This window comes from Bactrocera neohumeralis, chromosome 2, assembly GCF_024586455.1.
Source record: "Bactrocera neohumeralis isolate Rockhampton chromosome 2, APGP_CSIRO_Bneo_wtdbg2-racon-allhic-juicebox.fasta_v2, whole genome shotgun sequence".
NCBI lineage: Eukaryota > Metazoa > Arthropoda > Insecta > Diptera > Tephritidae > Bactrocera > Bactrocera neohumeralis.
In genome coordinates this window covers 29491502-29515488 of record NC_065919.1, presented here as the reverse complement: position 1 = coordinate 29515488, position 23987 = coordinate 29491502, and the positions used below count along the sequence as shown (strand labels likewise).

General features: G+C 34.8%; 1 protein-coding gene and 1 long non-coding RNA gene across 7 annotated transcripts; one reads left to right on the top strand and one right to left on the bottom strand.

Annotated features, from left to right (window-relative positions):
* Window positions 1-1019: 1019 nt before the first annotated feature.
* Window positions 1020-23604, bottom strand: LOC126767916 (serine/threonine-protein kinase Pak). Of its 6 annotated transcripts, XM_050485696.1 has the most exons (9): window positions 23406-23604; window positions 22711-23137; window positions 13528-13851; window positions 13313-13467; window positions 7137-7302; window positions 6401-7075; window positions 4380-5767; window positions 3991-4209; window positions 1020-3920 (listed from the first exon to the last, which is right to left on the bottom strand). In XM_050485696.1, the coding sequence occupies exons 3-9, from the start codon at window positions 13679-13681 to the stop codon at window positions 3837-3839; spliced, it is 2841 nt and encodes a 946-aa protein (XP_050341653.1). In that variant the 5' UTR covers window positions 13682-13851; window positions 22711-23137; window positions 23406-23604; the 3' UTR covers window positions 1020-3836. The 6 variants fall into 6 exon arrangements, with proteins under 6 accessions (XP_050341653.1, XP_050341652.1, XP_050341655.1 ...); XM_050485695.1 differs by having other exon boundaries at window positions 22711-23604; XM_050485698.1 differs by having other exon boundaries at window positions 4380-5146; window positions 22711-23599.
* LOC126767998 (uncharacterized) lies at window positions 14574-22252 on the top strand. The gene is made up of 3 exons (XR_007669187.1): window positions 14574-15456; window positions 19698-20228; window positions 21612-22252. It is a non-coding gene; the product is annotated as an uncharacterized LOC126767998 (long non-coding RNA).
* Window positions 23605-23987: the final 383 nt, after the last annotated feature.

Below are 23987 nucleotides of genomic sequence, written 5' to 3'. Positions count from 1 at the left end.
TCTAAACTCCCATCGTCAAAGTCATTGATTGTCAATTAAAGTAGTCAAAGTTTTTGTTTTAAATAATTTTTATTTGTTGTTGTTTCTTGTTTCCGTTCATAATGTTTTACTTCATAATATATAGTATATGTTTTCATTCATAATAATAATTATACTCATAATAACCATATAATAATAGCATAAATCTTAGAGGTTGTTCTTAAATACATTCGTTATACCATTATAAATTTTGTTTTTGAGTACAATAATTAATTTATAGCGTTCACCAAATCTTCACATAAAAAAAGTTGATAACTATGTGTGTAAAAACGAACACCAAATGTTCAAATTAAAATCACTTGTAAAAACAAAAATAAATACAGAAAATATTACACATTTTGAGAACAGAAACGAATTAATAATTAAATTTTTATAAGCGAATCGTTTTTTTATTTTTATTTGACTAAATTTCTATTGTAGTGTGCCTATTATATCAGTTTTATTATAGCTATGCTTGTATGTATGTTAACAAATATGCTTTCTTCTTTTCATGTAAATTTGGAACAGAAAATGGTTTAATTTTCAAGGTTTTTTCTCCAATTGAAATTATATAAACTTTTTCAACATAATTTTTATGGCGGGAACTAGGAACTCCATTATAAAATGAAACGATAAATCATTTATGTACATATATGTACGTGACTACTTGCCCTCGTCTGTCGGAAGCCAATTGATTTGTATCATAAAAAAAATATTTCAATTAACAGTTTTACAGTGCTTTTGCCTGCAAACCACTTCAGGAGTCTTTAGAATCTTGTTACTATTACATTAAGTAGAATTTAATTGTAAAATCTTACCATCTCTGCTAATGATTCGCTTTAAACTGGAATTGAAATACTTTTTACCAATTATTTTAACGAAATTGAAGTTAAATTTTCCTTATTGGGATAAAAAATCATTGTTTTAAATATTTATTATATTGTTTGTTTGCTGTGGTCTATAGTTTTTTACTATATTGGTATATAGTGGTGTCGAGTATATTTGTTTTTTTTTGTGTTTAATTAAATTTTTTGCTTCATACAGTTTTTAGTTATTTTTTTATTCTTTTTTGTTTGTTTGTTTTTTTTAGTAATTTACAGTTAGGCACAAAGTATGATTTCCATTATTATTTTATTTGCTCGCCAGCATTCTTCAACCCATCACCGTTCATTTTTTAACTTTGCTCCAACTTTTTCATTTGCATATTTTTGTTGTATTTTTTTTTTGGTTTTTTATTGATTTAATTAGCAGTATCTGTTTGTAATTATACGTTCTTCCAGTTCTGGCTATAAACGCACACACATACCTATAACATACAAGTCGCGCCAGTTGGCTCACTTGCAAATTGGAAAAATACTATTTATACATACAAGTCCTAATTTCGTTTAGGTTCTAAGTGCTACTATTATTAAATACAAATATGCAAACATACATATTCGGGTTTGTTTGTTGTCGGTGTTTTTGTGTATTTAAGTACTATTTATTTTTTTATGGTAGTTCGATCTACGAAATTAATTATTACTTGGTAATCACTAAACGCTATTGTATTTGTTCTTATTATTGTTGGTGTTGTTTTATTTTACTTTGTGTGTAGTTTTCTACCGACGTTCATGTTCGTCTGTATGTTTGTGTTTTTCTCTAATGTAGTAATTTTGTATTTTGCAAATACAATCAAAGTATTCAGTAATGTGTGCTCACTTATTGATTGCGGTAAATAAAAAAATCTCAATATAATCTCATGTTATATACAAACCATAGCGTGTTCCCAACTTAAAATTATGTCAGATATATGTATATACATATGTATGTTACAATCGAAAAAAAATAAAAATTAAAAACTTCACTGAATTTACTAAATTAATTTTTTTTATAGAAATAGTGATTAATTCTGGTTTTTCAGCTCTTAAACGTTGATTTTTCAGACGATATTTAGTAATTAAAATTAAAAACAAGAAAAAAGTTAACTGCAGTTGTACCGAAGCTGAAATACTCTTCGCAAATAAAAAAAATTCATAAAATAACTTATTTTTGATTGGCTTGAACGATCTTGGGCAATAAGCCGTACCAACTTTCCTCAATATATCTTGTCGAATAAAAAGATGTTCCATACAAGGACTTGATTCGCATGCCAGCTATACGCTATAGTGGTCCGACAATTGGTAAAAAAAGAACTATTGAAATTAGTTCGATATCTAAAAAAGTGAGGGACTAGTTTGCATATATACGGAAAAGCATGGTTAAATTGAGTCAGCTCGTCTTGCTGATCATTTGTAAATATACTTTATAGGATTTCCGACGTTTTCTTTCAGGTGTTACAAACCACGTTAAGAGTTAGTGTTAAGGTACGTTAAGGTATAGTGTTATGTGCTTTGAAATCAAGCAAACCGAAAGTAGTCGATTTAAAAACTAGAAGAGTAACAGCAACAACCACTAAATGAAAAGTGTGGACAGGCAGCTATCAAACTGTAAACTTGTAATATATGGAGTCCCGATTGAATCAAGTAAAAAAACTCATACAATTTTGACAGCCCGAAATTATGCTACTTCACTACGAAATTATTTGATATTGATTTTTGAAGTTCAAACTCAATAAACAATACTCAAGCGCTGCACCAGCAAATGCGTTCGGATCTTTGAGTTTCTTATGAACAGACTACACTAAAACCCATCACTTAGAACTCATAATAAAAAATGTATAACAGTATTCAACTCTGCCACTTTTTAGCAAAATAAAAATAAACCAAATTTGCTTTTAAGTTTTCTATAATTACAAATATATATTATATAAATAAAGGTGTCCGTAAGTAGTAGAGCGTTTTAAGGTGTTACTTCTGCTTGTTTGTTTGTTTACTTTACTTAACTTTCGTTAATTATAATTTATAATTATGTATAAAATGCTAATTATAATTAAATTGTATGTAATTAGAATGACATAGTCTTACAAAAATTGTCTCAGTTTCTCTGTTAAATGTATGTATGTAATCGTTCTCACGTTAAAGTACTAATAACAATAATTAATTTAAATACAAATCAAATGAAATGAAATAAAATATTACGCAAGGAGACATTTAAAATGCCAACCAGCTGATATAAAATGTTAAGCCTACAAAAATAAAACTTAATTTCTTCCAATGAATTTAAAATACATTTGAAAACACCCGCATAACGCAAGGTAATATGTGCGAGTAATGCATTATATGAATTTTTAATATATTTTAGTTTTCAACGAAACAATCAAATTTTTTTTCAATGATAATTTTCAAAATAATATGGCAGCAACACTTGTGTCGCGCCAATTTATAAATAATTACGGTAACATTTATTTTTAATACATTATATAGCAATATCAAATGCCAAACGAAAATTAATTACAATTTCGTATATTTGTATTTTGCAATCCTTTCAATCGTTACCACACGCTGATTTCTGTATGCTGTGCAACACCTTGGCCCATTTTCGAAACTCACGCGCAATTTATGGTACAAACTATATATGCTATATAGCTATAATAAAACGACTGCGTGCCTTGCTCTCATTTTGCGCTTAATAAAACGTTAATATATGATCTATATATATGTATATATATACATATGTATCTCTCAATTTAATACGTTTGTCTAAACTGCAGCTATGTAAGTGTATCTGTTCGTGTTGCCTTCGTGTCGTGGTGTTATGAATTACATAATTTTCGATCCTAGTTTTATTGTTATTGTTTAAATGTATGTATGTATATATATATTGTTTTTTGTTTTCTTTCAAGTGTTTTAAGTTCTAATTTCATCACTTTTATGTAAATTAAATTAATGCTTCTTCTTTAATCAGTTTCCTTTAGCGGCTTCTTTGGCGGCCATAATAAGAGGCGTTAAGCTAGCCAATGGACGTGCTAATTTCAGGAAAGGATGCTGTGTGCATAAGAAAGAAATTAGTTTAATTTTGATCAGAAAAATATATGGACGGTTTTCACTGAACTACCTTCAACAAATCGTGTGCACTCGCACGTCGTTCGACATCGACTTCCAAACACTGATCTAGAAAATCTTGAAATACTGTCGATAGTTTCTCCTTCTCCTTGATTTCTGGCTTGCCATTTGTGGCAATGAGGTACAGGGCTTTCAATGGATTCTCATTCAGATAGGGCGGCTCACCCTCAACCATCTCAATAGCCATAATACCGAGTGACCACAAGTCGACCTGCAAATTAAAATTCAACTTAGTTTTGAAAATGAACAGTTGCAGTTCTTTATATAAATATATGCAAGTAAAAATTGTTTAGCTCTGCCGAAATAAATTCGTTTCGAAATTTCAACTTCTATCGCATACTAATTTACATTTAGTGTGTTTCTTGGTATATTAATACTCACCTTGGGTCCGTATTGTTTGCGCGTCACCACCTCCGGAGCCATCCAGTACGGTGTGCCCACCATTGTTGTGCGTTTCGACTGTTCTGGCGAGATTTGCGCACAGAAACCGAAATCCGTCAGCTTCACCGAGCCGTCCAGGCCCAACAGTATGTTATCACTCTTGATGTCACGATGTATCACCTGATTGGAGTGTAGGAACTCCAAGGCCTGCAACACTTCGCGACAAACTGCCGCTATTTGACCCTCATCCATGCACGTCTCCGTGACGACATCGGTGAGCGAACCACCTGGCAGATATTCCATCACCACCCACAATTCCTCGGACACCAAATAACTGTCCAAATAATTCACCACATTCGGATGCTTATTCTCTCGCATAACAAGTATTTCATTGATGATTAGTTCCTTTTTCGGTTGTTGCGATAAGTTCATCTGCTTAATGGCCACTTCCATACCCGTAGATGACTCGATCGCTGTGTATACCGTGCCCGATGCGCCCTGGCCGATCTTCTCCATCTTGGTGTACTTGCGATTCGGATCACCAACCGAAACGATAGTGCGTAATTTCTCCAATATTTCTTCATCGGACATTTTCTTCTTTTTGGCGGTGCCGGAGCGCGGCTGTGGAGCTGCGGAAGCCGCCGTGCTCGGTGCCACCGCTGATGGTGTCACCAATTGTGCCGGTGTCGTGTTCGCCTGTTGCGGTTGTGGCACTGCTGCTGGTGAGCCCGTCAAACGTTTCGTATTTGGATCGGTAATATAGAGGTCTGCAGACGAGGTGTCGCCACCAACCGGTGTGGCGTATATTTGTACAGCGGCAGATGTTAGTTCACCACCGGAGATTGGTGTGGCCGGTGTTATTGTTGTGGTTGTAATGGTAGTAGGCGTCGGTAAGGGTGGTGGTGGTGGCGTTGACATCGCCACAGATTCGCAGATGGAGGAAGACACCGATGGACAATAAATGGGTGGCAGCAGTGACGCATCGTCATTAAATGATGGAAACGATGAAAAGGAGGAAGCAGAAGAATCGTGATTAGTCGTCGTTGCATTACAATCGATAAATTGCAAATGAGTGCTAGCAGTGGAGTTAGTAGCTGTTGTTGTTCTTGTTGTTGTAGTAGTAGTTGTGTCAACTGTTGCAATGTTAGTAGGACTAGCAGTAGCAGTAGCAGTAATGATAGAAGTAGAACAAGTACCAATGACACCAATAACACTCGTATTGCTATCAAGATTACTGGCAATGGTCGTCGACGTAGTCAACAACGTTGCGGTTATATTACAAATGGATGTCGATGCATGCGTAGCGACAGGCTCAACAGTTTGCTGTGGCAGAGGCGGCGCAGTCGCAACGCACTCGGACGTTGCTGTTGCTGACTTTGCTGCTGCTGCTGCAGGCGAAACAGAAACAAAAACACAAAACGAAAACAAACAAACGAACGAACGGAAGGCGAAACGGAAAAGCAGACGATACGCAACATACAAGTCAGTTATTTCTTATTTTTTTTGGTTAATTTTTGTTATAAGATTGAAATTGGTTAGTACTAAAAGCGTTTGTGCACATAATTTCCTTACAGTGACCGCGAAAATTATGTTTTTACGCGCTACATACTCACACTTTCATACACACACACATATATGTATATTAACCGGCAGAAAAATCCACATTCAAACGTATGATACATTGTATGTATTGCTATGTAATGTATGTATGTATATGTGTTAGTAGTGTTAGCCATACGCAAGCGAGGATGTGCGTGATGCGTTTGCCAATTACACACGTGCCAACAACTGTATATCGTATAATGGAATTAAAAAAAAATACTTTTACACCATCAATGGCTAAGTTAATTTGCTGCCAAAATGTCGTGGTTTCACATTTTCAACTATGCACTTCAAAAACGCACTGCAGTTTGCTGGAACGCGTGCAACTTGCGAAATGTATTGTTTACTACTAACTAAATTATTTACAACAAAGTGGCAAAACAAAAAACCAAAAGCATTTAATGGTAGACTGTAATTACTTTCGTTATTTTTGTTCTTATCCAACGTGGTTGTTGTTGTCGCACTTGTTGCTGCAGCTGCGGCGGCGACGCTTGCGGTTGCCGCAATTGCGTTGTTCGGCGTGCGGTATTGTTGCTGTTGCGGTTGCGCAACATTGTTCTGGTGTTGATGTTGGTGTTGCTGCAGCTGCTGCTGTTGTTGTTGTTGCAGTTGTTGTAGCGGCGTGGTTGGCGTGACCGCACGCAAATGTTCAATGCCCTCCGACACAGACACCGCCCCCTCAATGGGACGCGTATAGATCGATTTCGTGCGTTCGGGTCGCGATGCGATCGGCGGTGGCGCCGGTTGTGGCGCACCCAATATATCATCTTCATTGGCGGACGAATGTTGCGAAGATGAGGAGGCCGTATTTCCACCAAAATTATACGAATGTGATTGACTCAAAGCGCTACTATGTGTCTGATGGTGATTGCCATGTACCGTCGGCCCCACACCACCGATACCACCGCCAATGCTGCCGCCCAATTGACCGATCAAACCAACAGTGTTGGCATTCGCATTCGCATTTGTACCGCCAAGGCTTAGATTGCTGAGATTGACGCCAATCAAATTGCCGCCACTATTCGAAGCGTGTAACTCCGAGTCTGTTGGTGTGCTGCTGGGACTGCTGCTGCTAACGCGGCTTAGCGAGGAGCCTATAATGAGGGTCATACATGAGAGCATGTATTTTATAATATTTGTGTGCAATGAGTTTACCTGAATGCGTCGTAATGGCATTTGTCATGTATTTGGAACTTGGTCGCTGCTTTGTTGTATTGTCAAACCACTTGAGCACATCCAGCACCGCTTGTGGGTTGTTCTTCTGCTCTTGTTTGCTGATGTTTGAATTCATCAGTAGACGCGCCCACGCCTCCGGCATGCCCTGGAAACATAGGAAAACGGGGAAGATTAATAAAAAAAAGAATCGATTAAAAGGAAATGGTAAATTCAAATATTTAACCATAATCAATATTTGCTAAGTGGCTTGAAAATTAATTACATTTACAGCAAAATGTGTGTGCCTGCTAACTAGCCAAACTAAATTCGTGTGCTATGACTTGCTCGTGCGTACAACTTACAGCGCAGTAGCAAAAATAAAGCTTGCGAAGAAAGAAAGGTGGTAAATTCGTAAAAAATAAATAAAATAGATAAACGCAAGTGTCTGCGCCGGCAGCGTTTTTGCGTAAAAGCTTGTTTTGTTTTTTTGTGCCAACGGCTGAATAACAATGAAAATAAATACGACCGGCCAATTCTTACGAAATTTATGAATAACTTTTGTTTAGGGCAATGTGAAAGGGATACGTACGTGATTGGCATATGAATAAGAATAACATTAATTGCATTTTATGTGGCCGATTTATGATGACCGAAAAAACTCGAAAGAATATGAGGACATATCCAAAAATGCATTATTAAACGGATATAGATGTAAATATTATAATTTAAAGAAAAAATTATTTGAAGTTAAGTGATTTGTTTTCCTGTGATTCTCATTTCGTTCAGATATTTTTCAAAATCGCATGCGAAATTTTTGCACTAATTCTAAACAAAAAACATTGAAAATTGAATTTAACACCAGAAAATATTAAATATTTATTCCTTGAAATAAAATATTTGATTGTTATATACAAGGTGTGTTCCAAAATAAACAGGACTTTTTGAATCTGCTATCTTTATCGATTGTCCAGTGAAAATTTCATGACATTTCATCGATTGGAAGTTATTGCGTTTTAAGTGTCAGTATGTTTGTGTTATTGGTGCGAAAATGAGCTTCGAACAAAGAGCCAACATTAAATTTTGTTTTAAAATTGGTAAAACTTTTACCGAAACGTTGACGAAAAATTGATGAAACAAGTTTATTTCGATGATTCCCTATCCCGTAACAGAGTGCACGAGTGGTTTCAACGTTTCCAAAGTGGTCGTGAGGATCACTGGAAATTCCATCAAAACTGTGCGTGAATTCATCAAAAATCAGCCAAAATCATCGTTGAAATTCATGGAAGTGGAATTGAACATCTCCAAAGCATCGATTTATCGCATTTCGACCGAACATTTGGGCTTACGAAAGGTGTTCCGCACAAATTGACTGACGACCAAAAATTGCTCAGAATCCAACATTCGAAGGACGATTATTTGACCAAAAATCACATTTTAACCATTAACCACTCCCCGTATTCACCTGTTATGGCACCGTGCGACTTCTTCCTTGCAAAAGCTGTATTGAAGCAGAAAGAGACTATTTTGAATAAAATAAATTGATTTTGCCGAAAAAACCATTTGTTCTGTTTTTTTTTAAAGTCCTGTTTACTGTGGAACACACCTTGTATAACAAGTTGCACCGAATATAATAGTATTATAATCTTAACGGTTAGACGGAGTCGGACCATTGCCATGTACACAAAATAATTTGTGTGAAAATATGTAATTTAAAGTAGGGTTCAATAGGAAAGCTCCTCTAATAAAATTAATGGATTCCTTAAAGTATTTGATTTTTATAACTAAATTAGGAGAAAATATTTCTTGTTCGATTTTTCAAATTTACTACTAAATTACTAAAAATTCCATAATTTTTAAAATAATAATGCCAGAAACGTAAATTTCGATTGCAAGAAATATAAATTATATGTACATGGTATACCTTTATAATATATCAGCACAAAAACTTTCTTAACATTTTTTTAATGAAATTTTATATGCAACTCTCAAGCCATTTGACCGATTTCAATCAAATTGGACATATAACAGCCCCGTCTTTTTGGTAAAGTTGTAAAATCGGCTCACAATCATACCTCTCATGCCATGCCATTTAAACCCTGAGTTTGTTATGTACTTGATATTAAAATAATGGATAACATTTTGCTAGTTCTCTCTAGCCACGTTGTTTGATAAAAAATTGTATTTTATGAAAATCTTTATGAATCTGAACAATATGATCGGAGATTGTAGCGCTGGAGAATGATCCTTAGACAAAAAAACTCATGCTAAATTTCGTGAAAATATCTTGTACAGAAATGTTTCTATATAACGACTTGAATTTTGGCAGTTACCATATATGCTATAGTAATTCGGCATTCGGCGGTTCCAATAAAAGAGCAGCTTCTTGGAGAGAAAAGAACTTGTCCAAAAACTGAATATAATATATACTTTGTAAGGTCTCCGACGTTTCATTCAGGGCATTACTTCGTGGTAAAATTAATATACTCTGTTCAGGGTTTAAATAAAAAACATGGAATCTAAGCTTAAGGGTTAGAATAATGACAACTTAACAAGAAAAACTGGTATTTTTCGATAAAAAATATGACCTTGAAATGTTGACTTTGAAAATTTGATATAGGCACCGATATAAAATTTATTAAGTTGGTTGAATGTTTTACTACAAACTAACACATTACACCAAACAAAACTTAATTTCACATTTAAAAACACATTTTTGTATATTTTCCAATACTTAAGTGTAAGTTTAATAGATAATGCAAAGTAATGCAAAAGTGACATAACTTTAGGCAATAGCACGTGTGTGTACTAACTTTAAGAGTATAAAAGCTGGCTAGAGTTTTTATAGCATTAAAAAATATAAATATTATATTACTGGCATACATACATACATACGTACATAGATATTACGTACACATGTTAAGCGATTATAGTAGATTTAATAAAAAAAAAACATTAACAGCCAGTAGAAAAAGGAGCAAAGCATTTGACGTTAGGTAATTCTGTGTTTATGTTTGTATACAAATGTACAGATGTTATAGTGACACTATTTTCTAGAGCTTAGTAGAAAAAATATAATTAAAACGAATAATGAAAAAGAAAATACTGTAATAAAAACTCTAACTAGCACAAATCAGCGCGCGTTTGGGGGTGTGAATGCGTTGGATGCGCTACAAGCAGATTTTGACGTTGGCTGCTAAATAAATCCTCAATATGTAGGTATAGCGCTTATTGCTTGGAAGTTATCTTTACACTATCCTTAACGCTTTTTGTCGTACATTTACACTTGCATAGCCGATACTTACTTTTATTGGCAGCTTGTATGTGCATAAGCAAACACGCACGCATATTTTCCAAAAAAAAAGATTGAATTGATAATAAATGTATACAGGAAGAAAGAAAGAAAAGAAGAAAAAGACAACAAATAAAATAATCACCGAAATTACAACTAAATACTGCCTCAAAACTTAATAATATTATAATTTGTTTGTTGTTGCTGTTATAATGTTTGAATAAAGAAATGTTTTTTGGTATACATATATATTTTTTGTTTGTTGCAATTGTATATCTTAATATTCGGTGTAGTTTGCAACTGAAAAGTAGCGCAGACGAAGCAAAAAATGATTGAAAGCGGTGCTAAATATATGTGAAAGTTGTTGTTGCTTAGGCAAATTTTAAAAAATGCCAATTGTAAAGATATGTAAAGATTTCTTTTTCAAAATCTATTTTACTAATTTAAAAAATTGTTGCGTTTACACTTTTGTTTAAGGTCTTCAAAATTTGCAATGCAAAAGAGCATAACAATCGAAATTAAAACATAAGTAGACTGATTTTTTTTTGCATTTTGAAAAATATTTAACTTTTGAAAAGAAAAGTATGTAAACATAGCCTTACTGATACTTAAAAATATGGCTCACAATTTGAAATTAAAGCTTTATTTACTAAGCGAATTGGGCTGTAAGGAAAATTTATGATTTTTCAAATGAATATGTATGTATATGTATATATTTTTTCCCAAATACCAGACGTATTTGGAAATTACATATAGTTATTTACTTTTAAATATACCACTTATCTAAATCATGGTTTCCCTTTCCTCAACTGGAATTTGGCTTGAAGATTTCTTAACGGAACTACTTATAACCAATTTGTTTAATTTTTTTCTACCATCATCTCGAACTCAGTTTACAATCAGCATAAACATATTTTTCCAATTAGCGACTCTACGGCAAGTAACAGAAAACTTCTGAATGCGGGCGACTTGAATATTTCGATGCCTCCTACATGTCGAATATTTTAATACACCTATCGGAAACAAGAGGGAAATCTCGACCAAACAACTAGCAATTACAGAATAAAACTAGAAAATCCGTTAACTTCGGTTGTACTGGTGATGTAATCCCCTTCACAAATACAAAAGTTTAGATACCAGAATTTGCCATATGCAATATGCAATAGTGGTCCGATCTGAATAATCTCATCGGGGATCGTACTGTTGCTTTGGAAAATGATCTATGCCAAATTTCGTTAAGATATCGAGAAATTACCAGCTTATTAGAGATAAAATTTTAGATCGATATATCACTGGTTCGTGCTTATACAGACAGACCGACATGTTTATACATAAGTTTTATAGAGTCTTCGACGTTTCCTTCTTGGTGTTACAAACTTCGTGGCAAATTTAATTTACCCTTTTTCAGGGTACCAACAAATGTATCACCCACACAAAAAAGTTGTTTGGACACATTTTAGAACCACTTCAGGACTACAAACCGGCATCCGTTCCCGCGACCGGTAACCGGAACGGACACAGATTTTTATACGGCCAAGGATTGTCAAATCGGCGTCATTTCTCCAAATTACTTTAGGAATGTTTTCTGCCGCTAAAACTACTGCTATTACAAACAGGCATATAAAATTGATTGCACCTAAGATTCGGTCAAAAAGCTGCCTAGATAAAGTCCTATTTATCAGTACATATTCCTTCTACGACATACTATATACTTGTATTATATTTCCAAAAATTAATTAATTTCCTACAAATCTATTTGCAAATCGAAATGGGTCATATATGGACTAAGTTGCTACTTAATCTAGTTTCCAAATAGTTTTCTTCTTTTAATTATTAATGAAATCAACAAAGTAGAAATAAAGGTAAATATGTACATATATAATCAAGCATAAAATGTGCTTAACCAGTACACAGCATACCAAAAAATAATTATTCTAACATGTTAGTGTTTTTGCTTAGCAAATATTTGCATAGAACTTTGCATTTCGTTTAAGCGAAGATTCGCAGTGGGAAATTTGCTAAATGCATAAAGAAAAATTTGGTGACCGTAGCTGAAGGGCACGCGTGAGTTCTTCTTATACTGCGCGAATAAACCTCAAGCTCTTAATAAAAAAAGGGAAATATACGCAAATAATGGTGATGATCGGTTAGATAATATAAAGACTGCACGCACCAAACAAGTCTTGAAGCTCGGCCGAACACAGAAAAAAAATGTGAGGCGCCAAATACAAATACATATATTGCCCATAGAAAAGTTCCACCAGTTACTTTAGACAAAATGCATTACATCTCACATGCACTTACAGCCGTTTTCTCCGTGTATGCCGTTGTGCGCATTCTGAAGGATGTCGGTGTTTCATAAGCACTTGCAACAATTTTTGTTTTGCCGATACAAAATAAAGACGACACTACCCGAATTCACGCATTATCACGATTTCACTATAACGGAGGAAGTAAACGCTTTTAGAAAGTATGAAGAAAACGACACTGATTCGAGTTTCTAAAACAAACACTGTTATCTGTGTGTTGTTTAACTGGCGACTTTATCAGCAAGAATGTTTGCACTGCTGCACTTGAAAGTGTGAGAGTCATGATTGTGGTGAGTCATTAAGGTGGCACCTATACAGAGAACAAAGCTTGTTTTTCATAGCGCGAAGATTTAGAAAACTAATATTTTTTTATATTTTACTTAATGATTGAATGGCTGTGTTAATTTGCAAAAACAACTATTTGAGTGAGAAAGGCAAAAGTTAAATTTTCAGTTTTCTTGAAGCATGAAACTATGCGCATAAATAAGCAGCAATTTGTACCATAAATATTTATGCATATCCAGCTTTTCAAAATGTGCATAAGCGGCGATTCGTATTGAATGAAATGGACAACTTACCGTAAATTCACCGGTGATTGCATCGAAGCCCACATGCACGGTATGCTCGAAATTCGTGGGATAAGATATATTCGGTTTAGAGTCTGTATGCGAGGGCTTCGAACCTTTTATCTTATTTTTTAATGTCTTTTTCTTGCGATCGGGATCATCTGGCTCTGTGAGAACATAAAATTGAGAATTAGCTGAGAACAAACAAACTAAACACACGCACTTACCTTTGGGCAACGGGCGCATATCGACGGGTGGTCCATCACCAGCACTGCCTACACCAACCCCCGTGTTGATGGCACTACCGCCGACACGATCGCCACCGCGATTGCTGGTCAAACGCACAGGCGGCGCTGGTGGTTTGTCCTCTTCGCTGGACATTTTTTTCCGTTGCTGCAGCGGTTTGGGGAGATGATGATGTTGTTGTTGTTGATGTTTTTCGTTTTGTAGCTCTGCAAATGGATATTGGTATAGCGTATAGTTGCGATTGGTTGGACGAACGATAGCCAACTGAGGCGCGTCGATGACCGGCAAGCGTTCAACTGTGGGCGCTGCAAAACAAAAACGAAATAATGGATAAGAACGGTAATAAATATACATATTGTGTGTAAAAATAAAATAAAATAATATACATATGTACAAATATTTGATTTTGTTTTCTATTTATGTTGTGTGAGATTACTCAACATTTTCGGACTAAATAAGCTTTGCTTCACTCCATTGAAACTTTATTTTGCTTTTATACATACATATGTTCTGCACAGCAATAACCGTCAGTCGATTATTACAGACAGACGCTGATAGCAGGGAACGCGATCGCGTCATGTCATTGAAATTCGAACTTAAGAGCGTTTGTCACACTTTTTTGCAAACAAGGCTATAAAACGAGTGGAATAGAATGTAGCAAGAGAAGACCGTGAGGCAAAGGCGTATGCACTGGCTTTATGATGAGTGGAAACGAAGAAAGGTGACAAAAATACAAATTAAATAATAATAAAAATTATCAACTAAAATCAATCGCATTAGAACTTGAGCGCACAGCACATAAATAACAAAAACATATAGACAAATGTATGTACATATATTCATATGATATTATACAATAATATTTTTTGTTATCTGCTTTCACACGTTGTTTGTCAAGTTTGTTGCTTATTTTTCTTTATCCAACGCTTTTCTAAAACTTATTGTGTGCTGCGGGAAATTGGAACAACTTTGCATTGTCTATTGTTGGTATCAGCAATTGATAAGTAGCCAGACTGCAAATGGAAGAATGGGGCCGGCAGCAGAGCAATGAGAAATACTAGAAAAGCTGAAGGCTAGAGCCAGTAGGAACTGAACAAGTTAACACTATATACATATATATATATATGTTCGTCAAAATTTTACCATTATCGGCACCCCAACAACAGCAAAAACAAATGTAAATTGAACAGGAATGACAGCAGCGACGGCGGCAGCACAAAATGTCAATAACTTTGCTGTCGCAAGACATTCCTCGCCGTTAGTCTTCCGGTTGGCTTTGAAAATCACGGGAAATTCACGACAGCGAAGTGGGCGATGGAATGAATAATATGTATGTACGATGTGTACAACCGACGGTGCATACGTATATCGATACATATAAACGCAAACGTACGCGTGCACAAATGCAACAAATAATCAAAGAAAACGAAAATAAATCTATAAACGCGCGCGCTCAACGCAATGTCAGACAAACAGCGGGGTCTTGATATCGGCGGGTGGCATAGGATAGGCCAGAAGATCAACAGTGGCAACCGCGTAGGTGACAAGAGCGAGTGTCACATAAATTCTTTGAGAAAACTATATTTACTAGAACAAATAATCTGTGCTGTGCGTGCCGAACGTTGGGATGTAGTAGACGTTGAGAGAGCGCGAGCGTAGAGCCAATGCTTTTGCAGTATACGTATGGTTGGTAATTCAGCCGATTTCGTAGGCAAGAAAATCCAAAAACCAAAACCCGCATCATCCTACATGGCTAAAAATACGCGCAAAAAAGCAAAAAAATAGCATAATAAAGAAATAAATATAAATAAAAATAAGTTAGAAATCAAAAAGTAATTGAAAACGGTGGTAGTGCTGGTAGTAGAGACGAAGGGAAATGGCAGTGGTTTTGGAGCGCGGAGGTGGTGAAGGTAATTGTGACAGTGACAGTAGCGTAGAAAAAGAAAACAAATAAAATACAATATGAAAAATAAAAATCACAGCAAAGTAGATGCTGCCTGCCAAATGATGTGCGGCAAAAAGTGCACACACGCACGCTAATATACATATGTATACATATGTGTGTATAGTGCGCCTATGCAAGTAGAGATTGACGTGGGCGTAGTAACATTTAATTGAATGGATAAAATAACATGCGAATAAAAGTAAAATTTCACATTATATAGATAAAACAATCCATTTAATTAGACTTGCTTATGCAATTACACTTATTTGTTCGAGCTAACTTGACTTATCTCTATTTATCAAATAAATAGAAATATACTTGGTGTTATAATGGAATAATGTTCTCAAGTTTGCTATTTTCTTTATACAGTAAATCTTATTAGAAAAAAGTCAATTCATTTAAAATTTATACATCGTGAGCATTTAAACTTGACAAAGCGGTCATTTATCATTTAAGAAACTGCCTGTATTATATAGACTAAAGTCAATCTTTGCTATGGGACAGAAGTTACGGTTCGGTTTTTTCATGCATAAGAACGTTTGAGATTGATTTTTAGAAACAATGACCTAAAATTAAAAAAATGCACTAATGTTTTTACTTAAAAATCCATAATGGAATTATTATAAAATTATTACCACAAACTTCTTCTATTCCGCTCAAATCGGAATATTATGTTATTGTGGACTCTGTGAGTCATCGATTTAGAGATATTTTAGATTCATGTACATTAGCAACTATAACAATTTTGTAATTAGATAAGTATATATTCCGAGAATCTAAACTTAGTGGTCATAAGATAAAATAATTAATGATCAGCTTTTTTGTTCTGATACCTTTTATTGCTGTATTAGAGAAAATTAAAAACAAAAAGTAAACAAGTTAACATCTGCACAACAGCTATAATACCCTTCACAAATACAAAAAATTGCTTACAAGAATTTTATTTTTATTGCTCAGTTCTTTGCCTGATTTAGTAAAGATATGTATCTCATCAAATGAAAAAGTTTTTCATACAATCACTTAATTCCGATGGTTCAGTTTGTATGGAAACAATACGCTATAGTGGTCCGATGTAGACGGTTCCGGGAAAGAACGTGTGCAAAACTTCAGATTGATATCTCAAAAACTGAGGGATTATAGTTCTCGTATATATAGACGAACAGGCGGACATAGCTAAGTCGACTTATACTGATCGTTTAGATATACATATATACATATATTTTACAGGATCTCCGACGTTTAATTCTGAGTATTACACACATCATAGCAAACTTAATATGCCCTGTTCAGGGTATAAAAAATGGTGTGAAAAGAACAAGTAAGGAAAAGCCAAGTTCAGATGTAACTCATTTCATACTCTCGCAACTTGGAAGAATCAAAGCCAGAGGTATACCTTCAGTGTTATAAGGTTTATTAGTTATATGGGGTCTAGGGCAAGTAATAAATTTTAGGCAAAAGATTAACCACTATTAGAAAAACATGCTCTCTCAATTTGGTTAATATAACACATATATATATGTATTTGCAGATATACACGGTATTAAAGCAAAAAAAAATCGAAAATCTTTCTATCAGTCATAAGATGGCAGACCTCTATTCGAGGAAATTTTTTATCTCGATAAAGAAAGATGGAAAATTAAAGAATCAGACGGAAATAAAAATTGTGTTATTGTATGTAGGCGTGGTTTTTGTCTGAATATATACATTAAACCTATTAGGGGTAACACAGGTTCTCTCGTTTTTGCGATTCAATGTACCATTTTACATAAATGGCGTTTTGAAGGCGTTGTAGTGGTCCGATTACGCTTATCCACGAACTCGTCCTCCCTCTTTGCCATGGATATTAATATGCATAAACTTGGGACTTAATAACAAGAGAAGTTGCATTAAATAAATCTATAAATTTAAGTATGCAACTCGCATATGTATAACCCAAAAAAGCAAAAAAATTTCCGAGACAACTGAAAACTCTCGATAAACGCATATCGGATTAACTGCACCCGCACTGCAGCTAAAAAAAAACTGTTGCTTTTGTGGCAACTATGCCTGTCACAGTCATTGATCGTCGCAAAACAAGCGCTGTCTGTCTGTATGTATGCATGAATATATGAAGTGGCGTCTTGCATGGATTTTCAACAGCGCCACTGGCTGCATAACTCTCTACGCTGTCAACACAAACCAAAAAAAGGAAAAACGACTGAAAAAATAGCGGGAAAGGAAGAGAGTACCACAACTATGTCGACTGGTAGGCAAAAAATTAAAAATAAAGTAACTACATCAACGATGGGGAAATTGAAAAGTGTGCTGGCAAAATAATTCAATGGGATAAGAACAAAAAGCAACAGGAATGGCAGAGGCACAGAGCAATGGCATCAGTAGCAACGACTGCGAAAGGGCATGCACATATGGATGTACAATACATGCTTGTGCATTTGCATATCAAACGCAAGAGCGTGTGTGCCTCACATAGCCATATACCGTCGTCCATAATTTCAATTTCAATAAATTTGCCGCAACTTGATAAAAATAAAATCCACTAAATACTAAATTTAAAAGTGGAAGCCAAATCCACTGAAAATAAATGCTACTGCAATATAAAAGCGTTGGAGACAAATAATGTAATAACAAAAATAAAGCGAAAAAACTCCAAAGAATTAAAGAAAACCATTGCAGTCTGCCGCCAAAATGGGCAGTGCCGGCGGCAGGTTGTACAAGCAAAAAAAAACAGGCGTCGCACGCGCGATAAGCAAGAAGTCGCCACTACAGGCTAACAATATATGTATGTATGTGTATGTCTACCAATATGAATATGTAACAAATGAATACAACTGCTAACAGAAGCTGTCATTTTTGTAGGCAAAAAGAGGGCAATGTACCATAAATATAAAATCTATAATCAAATTGCTGAATCAAAATCTGTGGGGTAAAAAGGCTACTGGTGTGAAAAAAATTAAAAAAGATTTAGTTAATATGTATACAAATTGTATAAAATTACAGAAAAAAATCAAAAACTACAAAAATGCACTACAATAAAGCGGAAAAAGAGTCATAAATACTTTCACAATCAAAGTATAAAAAGTTAAAATTTTGGACCGATACAAAACTATTGCATTAGCAGAAATGCGAGAGAAAGAAAGGGGGTATCAGAAACTGGCTGTTCTAAAAACAGAACTCAATATGGGTTCGATGGAACTTAGTAGTTTCAGTTTTATTATATCCCTTATTAGTTTACCTGACTCGAGAAAAAGTAGTTATAAATGTTATAATACATTTCTGAAATCAAATTCGTTAAATGCAACAGGTTTCACGCAACAGGCCATAAACAACTTACTGCAAATATACATATTCACACATACACACTCTTATAACCTTCACCTGATTAAATCAACTACCTTCTTTATCAATGAAAATTCATTATTCAGATATAAGAACGTTTCAACACTGGGAATATAGAAATGCACATGCACATGCTAACATTTTTAACCATACATATGTATTTAGGTAGGGGGTACTTGTTGCCCTCTATAACAACTAACGAATGGGGAAATGACTGAATTCTGCTACCGCTGCAATGGAAATTGTCGATTAAATAGTGACAAAAAGGCAGCACAGCGCAGCGGGTTGAAACATCACTAAAACAGCAGCTCTCTGGCATATCGACGTTTGCAGCAGTTGCGGCAGCGAGTATGATTCATCTTTATCAGTTTGTCGGTCGACGAGACAATCAGCCCCAGCAACGGCAGCAGGCCTGGCGTCAACATTGTGAGTCCGTCCAGCACACAGCTGCTGACTCCGGCTTTGGTTGAGACCGCCGGAGCAAGTGGTTGTGGTTGTGCCACGTTGTCAATGTTTGGCTGAAGTCAATAATAAGTATGAACGTATATATGTATGTAAATGTATGTGTAGGTATGTTTGCATGTAGTACAGAGGGAACTAGATGGAATATAGGCGGTAATTGAAGCTTTACTGCTGAAATGATATATGACAGCTGTGAATTTGAATTTTACGCCACTGCCATATGTAGCACCAACGTATTAACTGGAAGGTGTGAACATGTAATTACGCGAGAACAGTAAGCAAATAAGCAAAATCTGAGCGCAAATATATATTTTACAAACATGCATTAGTACATATAAGAATCGTAAAACCTACATTTACATACTTATATTAGGAAAAGAGAAAATTTAAATAAATTTTTTTTTACAGAACCAAAGCAATATCGGGAAAACAAAACCAATTTTTACAACAATAGATTACTTACAAACCTGAGGAATAAGTCTTGGAAAAACCGCTAATAAAATTTCGGAAATATGAATTTTTTAAGAAATTAAATAAAAAAATAATAATAAAATGAATGGTACATATTGTGAATAGGCCATATAACCGTCTCGTCCTTTGCAAACCCCATAATGATAGGCCAATTCCTTCTTTAGCCATTTTAACAACCTAACATGCATGAAAATATGCACACGTGCATGGAATTCGCAAGAGACAAAAAACCAAGAAGGAAATAGATAACATGCCAGCAAATAACAGTCAAGATGATCCAAGTAACAGGCACAGTTACAAAACAAAAGAGGCAAGAGGCAAACACTTGCCGTATGAATATACAACAGTCCCAGCACCACTTGTGCATTACCTACAGCCTACCAACCAACAACATACACGACACAATCATTGAAGAGCACACACTGAAGTAACACAGCATAGGTTGGAAGAAGTGCATACGGAACAAAGGTGAGCGCAAATAAGTAACCTAAGTATGACGTAGACCCAGGCAAAACAAAACGCTAAAGTATACAAGAAAATTAATACAATATGTGTGTAATGTATAAATATACATCTACATATGCAACTAATTCGCTGACTGGCTATATGAGTCGCTTGCTTGGCTTGTCTAGCTAACCGACTACCGGCATGCTTAACGCATTCAAGCGCAGTGGTATTACCGCATATGCAGATACTAATGCAGTTGCAACATAGGTGCAATATACCGTAGAGATAGGTTGTGGTTACTTCGCTAAGACCAGTACTAAGTAACACTATCAGCCCATTACTATGTGGTTGTTAGCCAAATTGGGACTACCGTTGCTGTTGTGGAAGCCCTCACTATTAGACTCACACTACTTCAAGTAGCGTCTTCAACAAGCAGCGCCCACTTGTATTTTTGGTTAGGTATGCCGCCGCGATTAAGATGCACCTATTTAGACTGTAAGTATATGTAGGGGAAGCGGAGAGTAGTTCTGAAAGTGGCATGGAAATTGTGGAATTAGCGGTTGTGTAACTGCGCGTATGCTAACGTAAGCCGCGTTGATTTTAAAAATAACAAATATGAATTTATATTCTTATTTATATGTAAATATGTAGAGATGTCTATTCGTTTGTTGAGTGTTTCAGCAAAAGTACATTTGCACTGCATTGCATGTATGAAATACAAATAGTATATGTATGTACATAAGTCTGTGATTTCATACTCAAGCGTGCTTTGCGGGCTTTTTCTATTTTAGGTTTACTTACTTCACAAAAAAATGTTTCACTAAATACATATGACATAGTGTATAACATTGACAACAACAAAAATATATGTATATCTATTAACTTAAACAAGAAAAAACTGTTAAGTGCAGTGAAGTTGGAAAACCTTTCATTTATAAAAAAGTACACGGTCAATTCGTAAAAAAATTTTCCTTGCAAGGACTTGATTTTAATCATTCAGTTCGCATGTCAGCACCATATATGATATAGTGAACGGATCTGGATTTTTTTAGATTGCAGCATTGCTTTTGATAAATTTTTTGCCCATTTCAAAAAGATATCTCGTCAAATAATATAGTTTTCCATATACGGTCTTATTTTTAATCGTTTAGTTTGGTAACCAGGCTGCTTGGCAATAAAAAGATATGTGCAAAATTTCTGAACGATATCTCAAAAATTAGGGGCTCCCTAGGCTATATACAATTACCGTGTTAAAACTTTATGTAGCAAGTTAACCGGTGTCCACCACCTTCTTCCTCGTTTGCGTTTACTTTTAAGTCATATTCGGAGGCGGAAATACTACCATTATTAGTTGTTGCTTTAATAATTTTTTGTTTTCATATTTTCTCTTACAATTACACATAGCAATACGGGCATTTCATGCGTAAAAAAATGGAATGATGACGACAAAAGTGTTAGTGGGTTGCTGCCGAGTCGTGGTGTTGCGCTTCTTTAGGTGCCTCCGGAACCGTACGACGGAAATATGAAGACCACAAAAGGAAAACTAACAACTATAACTACTTCTAGTAGTTAAAATTTAACAATAGGCTACACAACCACTAGAATAGCTATAGCTAAAGCACATAAACGAGTGTGACACAAAGCCAACATTGCGCGTCAAAGTGTGTTCAAGTGAGTGAACGGAAACATATGCATAAATACTTAAAAAGACTGTAACACATAAATGACTGGATATGTAATGGTTTAGAATGACCAATTAGCTATGTGACTGACTAAGCGTCAAAAATTTTAAACTGTGCGTTAGGCACTATGTCTTTCAGCCAATAACTTATCAAAGCCTGAGTTAGTACGGTCGGCAGAGGTTTTGTCGGTTTATGCAAACCTGATATTAAATTAAAATTAAATATTATCGCTTATATGTGCCTGTATATTTATAATATATTTATATGCGTAATAATGTTTGATTCAATTTGGTGAGAAGGGCTTATTAACCATCTTATTTAGTAATTAATACTAGCCATTTAGCCACATATTGTGAAAAATAAAAAAAGGGTGGTTGTCAAAATCGTTTATTACGAGTTTTATTTAAACTAAACGGATATTTCCAAATTTAAAAACAAAGGTTTACATAATTATCTTCTAAATCTGAAAATGTTCATATACGTAATCATCATCATTCGCAACTTAACATTTTCACATTTGATATTAGTAGTTATAAATAACTGAATAACTCGTCCTCTACCAAAAATCAAGTCACAATGCGCACACAATTAATTAAAATTTGATGTGCATGTATTAGAGCAAGAACAAATTAATACAAACTAATTCACATTAATAATGCATATAATAGTTTATGGTTGAAAAATCAATTTATCTGCTAGACATGCGTTAGAGCAGTTGTAAATTATTTGCTACTAATAAAGGTGTTATTCGAACAATAGAGTCTCTGTTGAAACACGTCGTGTGCAAGTTTTACGAATTTTATAGAATTTAAATAACTCACCCAATAATTTAAAATACGAGGTTCTTAGAAACACTACCACCTCTTTCCTTTCCCTACGTGCTGTTACCGAGGTTAAACTTCCACATTCCTTTTATGGTTGTCTCCAAAACTTGGAATGCAAGTGTCAGCGTAATTGGTGGACCGCAGCAGCTGGTGACAATTGCGATAAATGTAATTCAGCTTTTTCGTTGTGCTGGTTTAGCTTTTTCTATCTTTACAAGTAATTTTTTTAACAACTCGCAACACCTTTCACGTTTTTAATCAAATTCTTTTCAATTTTCAACCAGTATATCTTTTTTTCTTAACCAACTTTTTGTGGAGCAGGAAATGCGTCCACTTGCCTCTCGGTCGTTTGATTAGTCTTGCCGACTGTTCCTTCTCGCTTTTTCTTTCACTTTAGTTTCATTTCAATTTTCTTAACTCTGCACTTTTGAACATACAATCAAAAAAAATAATGGCCGAGTGCAAGATAAAAAAAAATTAATGAGCGGATGGAGTACTGAAAGGTAATGAAGGAGTGAAAAATCGCATTGACTGACGAAGAACGCGAAAAAATTAAGTATGACGATTCAAACAGTAATTTACGCGACGGTGTTGCAAGCTAATCATTGTAACAATATGAAATGAAAAGTTCACAGCGATTATACACTATAATTCAATAAATGGTTAAAAATAAATTTAAATTTTTAGTTCACTTTTATGGAATTGTCTGCAAGTTAAACTTGGCCATTTCTTGGACTTATTAGACAACACAAACACACCATGGAAAAAAGCTAACTGCACTCTATCGCTGCTATCGTTTCTTGTCTACTGTCACACTCGCCAAAGGTTGCATTCGCGTGGGCGCTTTATGTGAAATATTTTTTCAAAATTCTTTTAATAAACTTTGGTAATGTTTTCGAATTTATTATAAACCTGCGTATATTTTACCAGGAATAAATATTTTACAATAAAAGACAAAAATATGTCAAAAGACTAAAATAAACGGTAATCTGTATTGTAATACAAAGTGCTAATGCTAAAAACTTCACAAGGAAACACTGACATATGCAGTCTAATTGGCATTTCTCTTTGTTTGGAATATTCGCACCGACTGTCAAATAAGATATTTTCTTAATGTTATCCTTTTCTTACATGCTTAATATGATTACTTGCTAAAGAGAGATAGTTGTTCTGATTGGATTACTGCAAGGTTGCATTCCTTCACTGTTTATGTTCACAGCGCTTTGCAAACTGTTCGATAATGCATACTTGATGAAATATTTAATATTGCAATT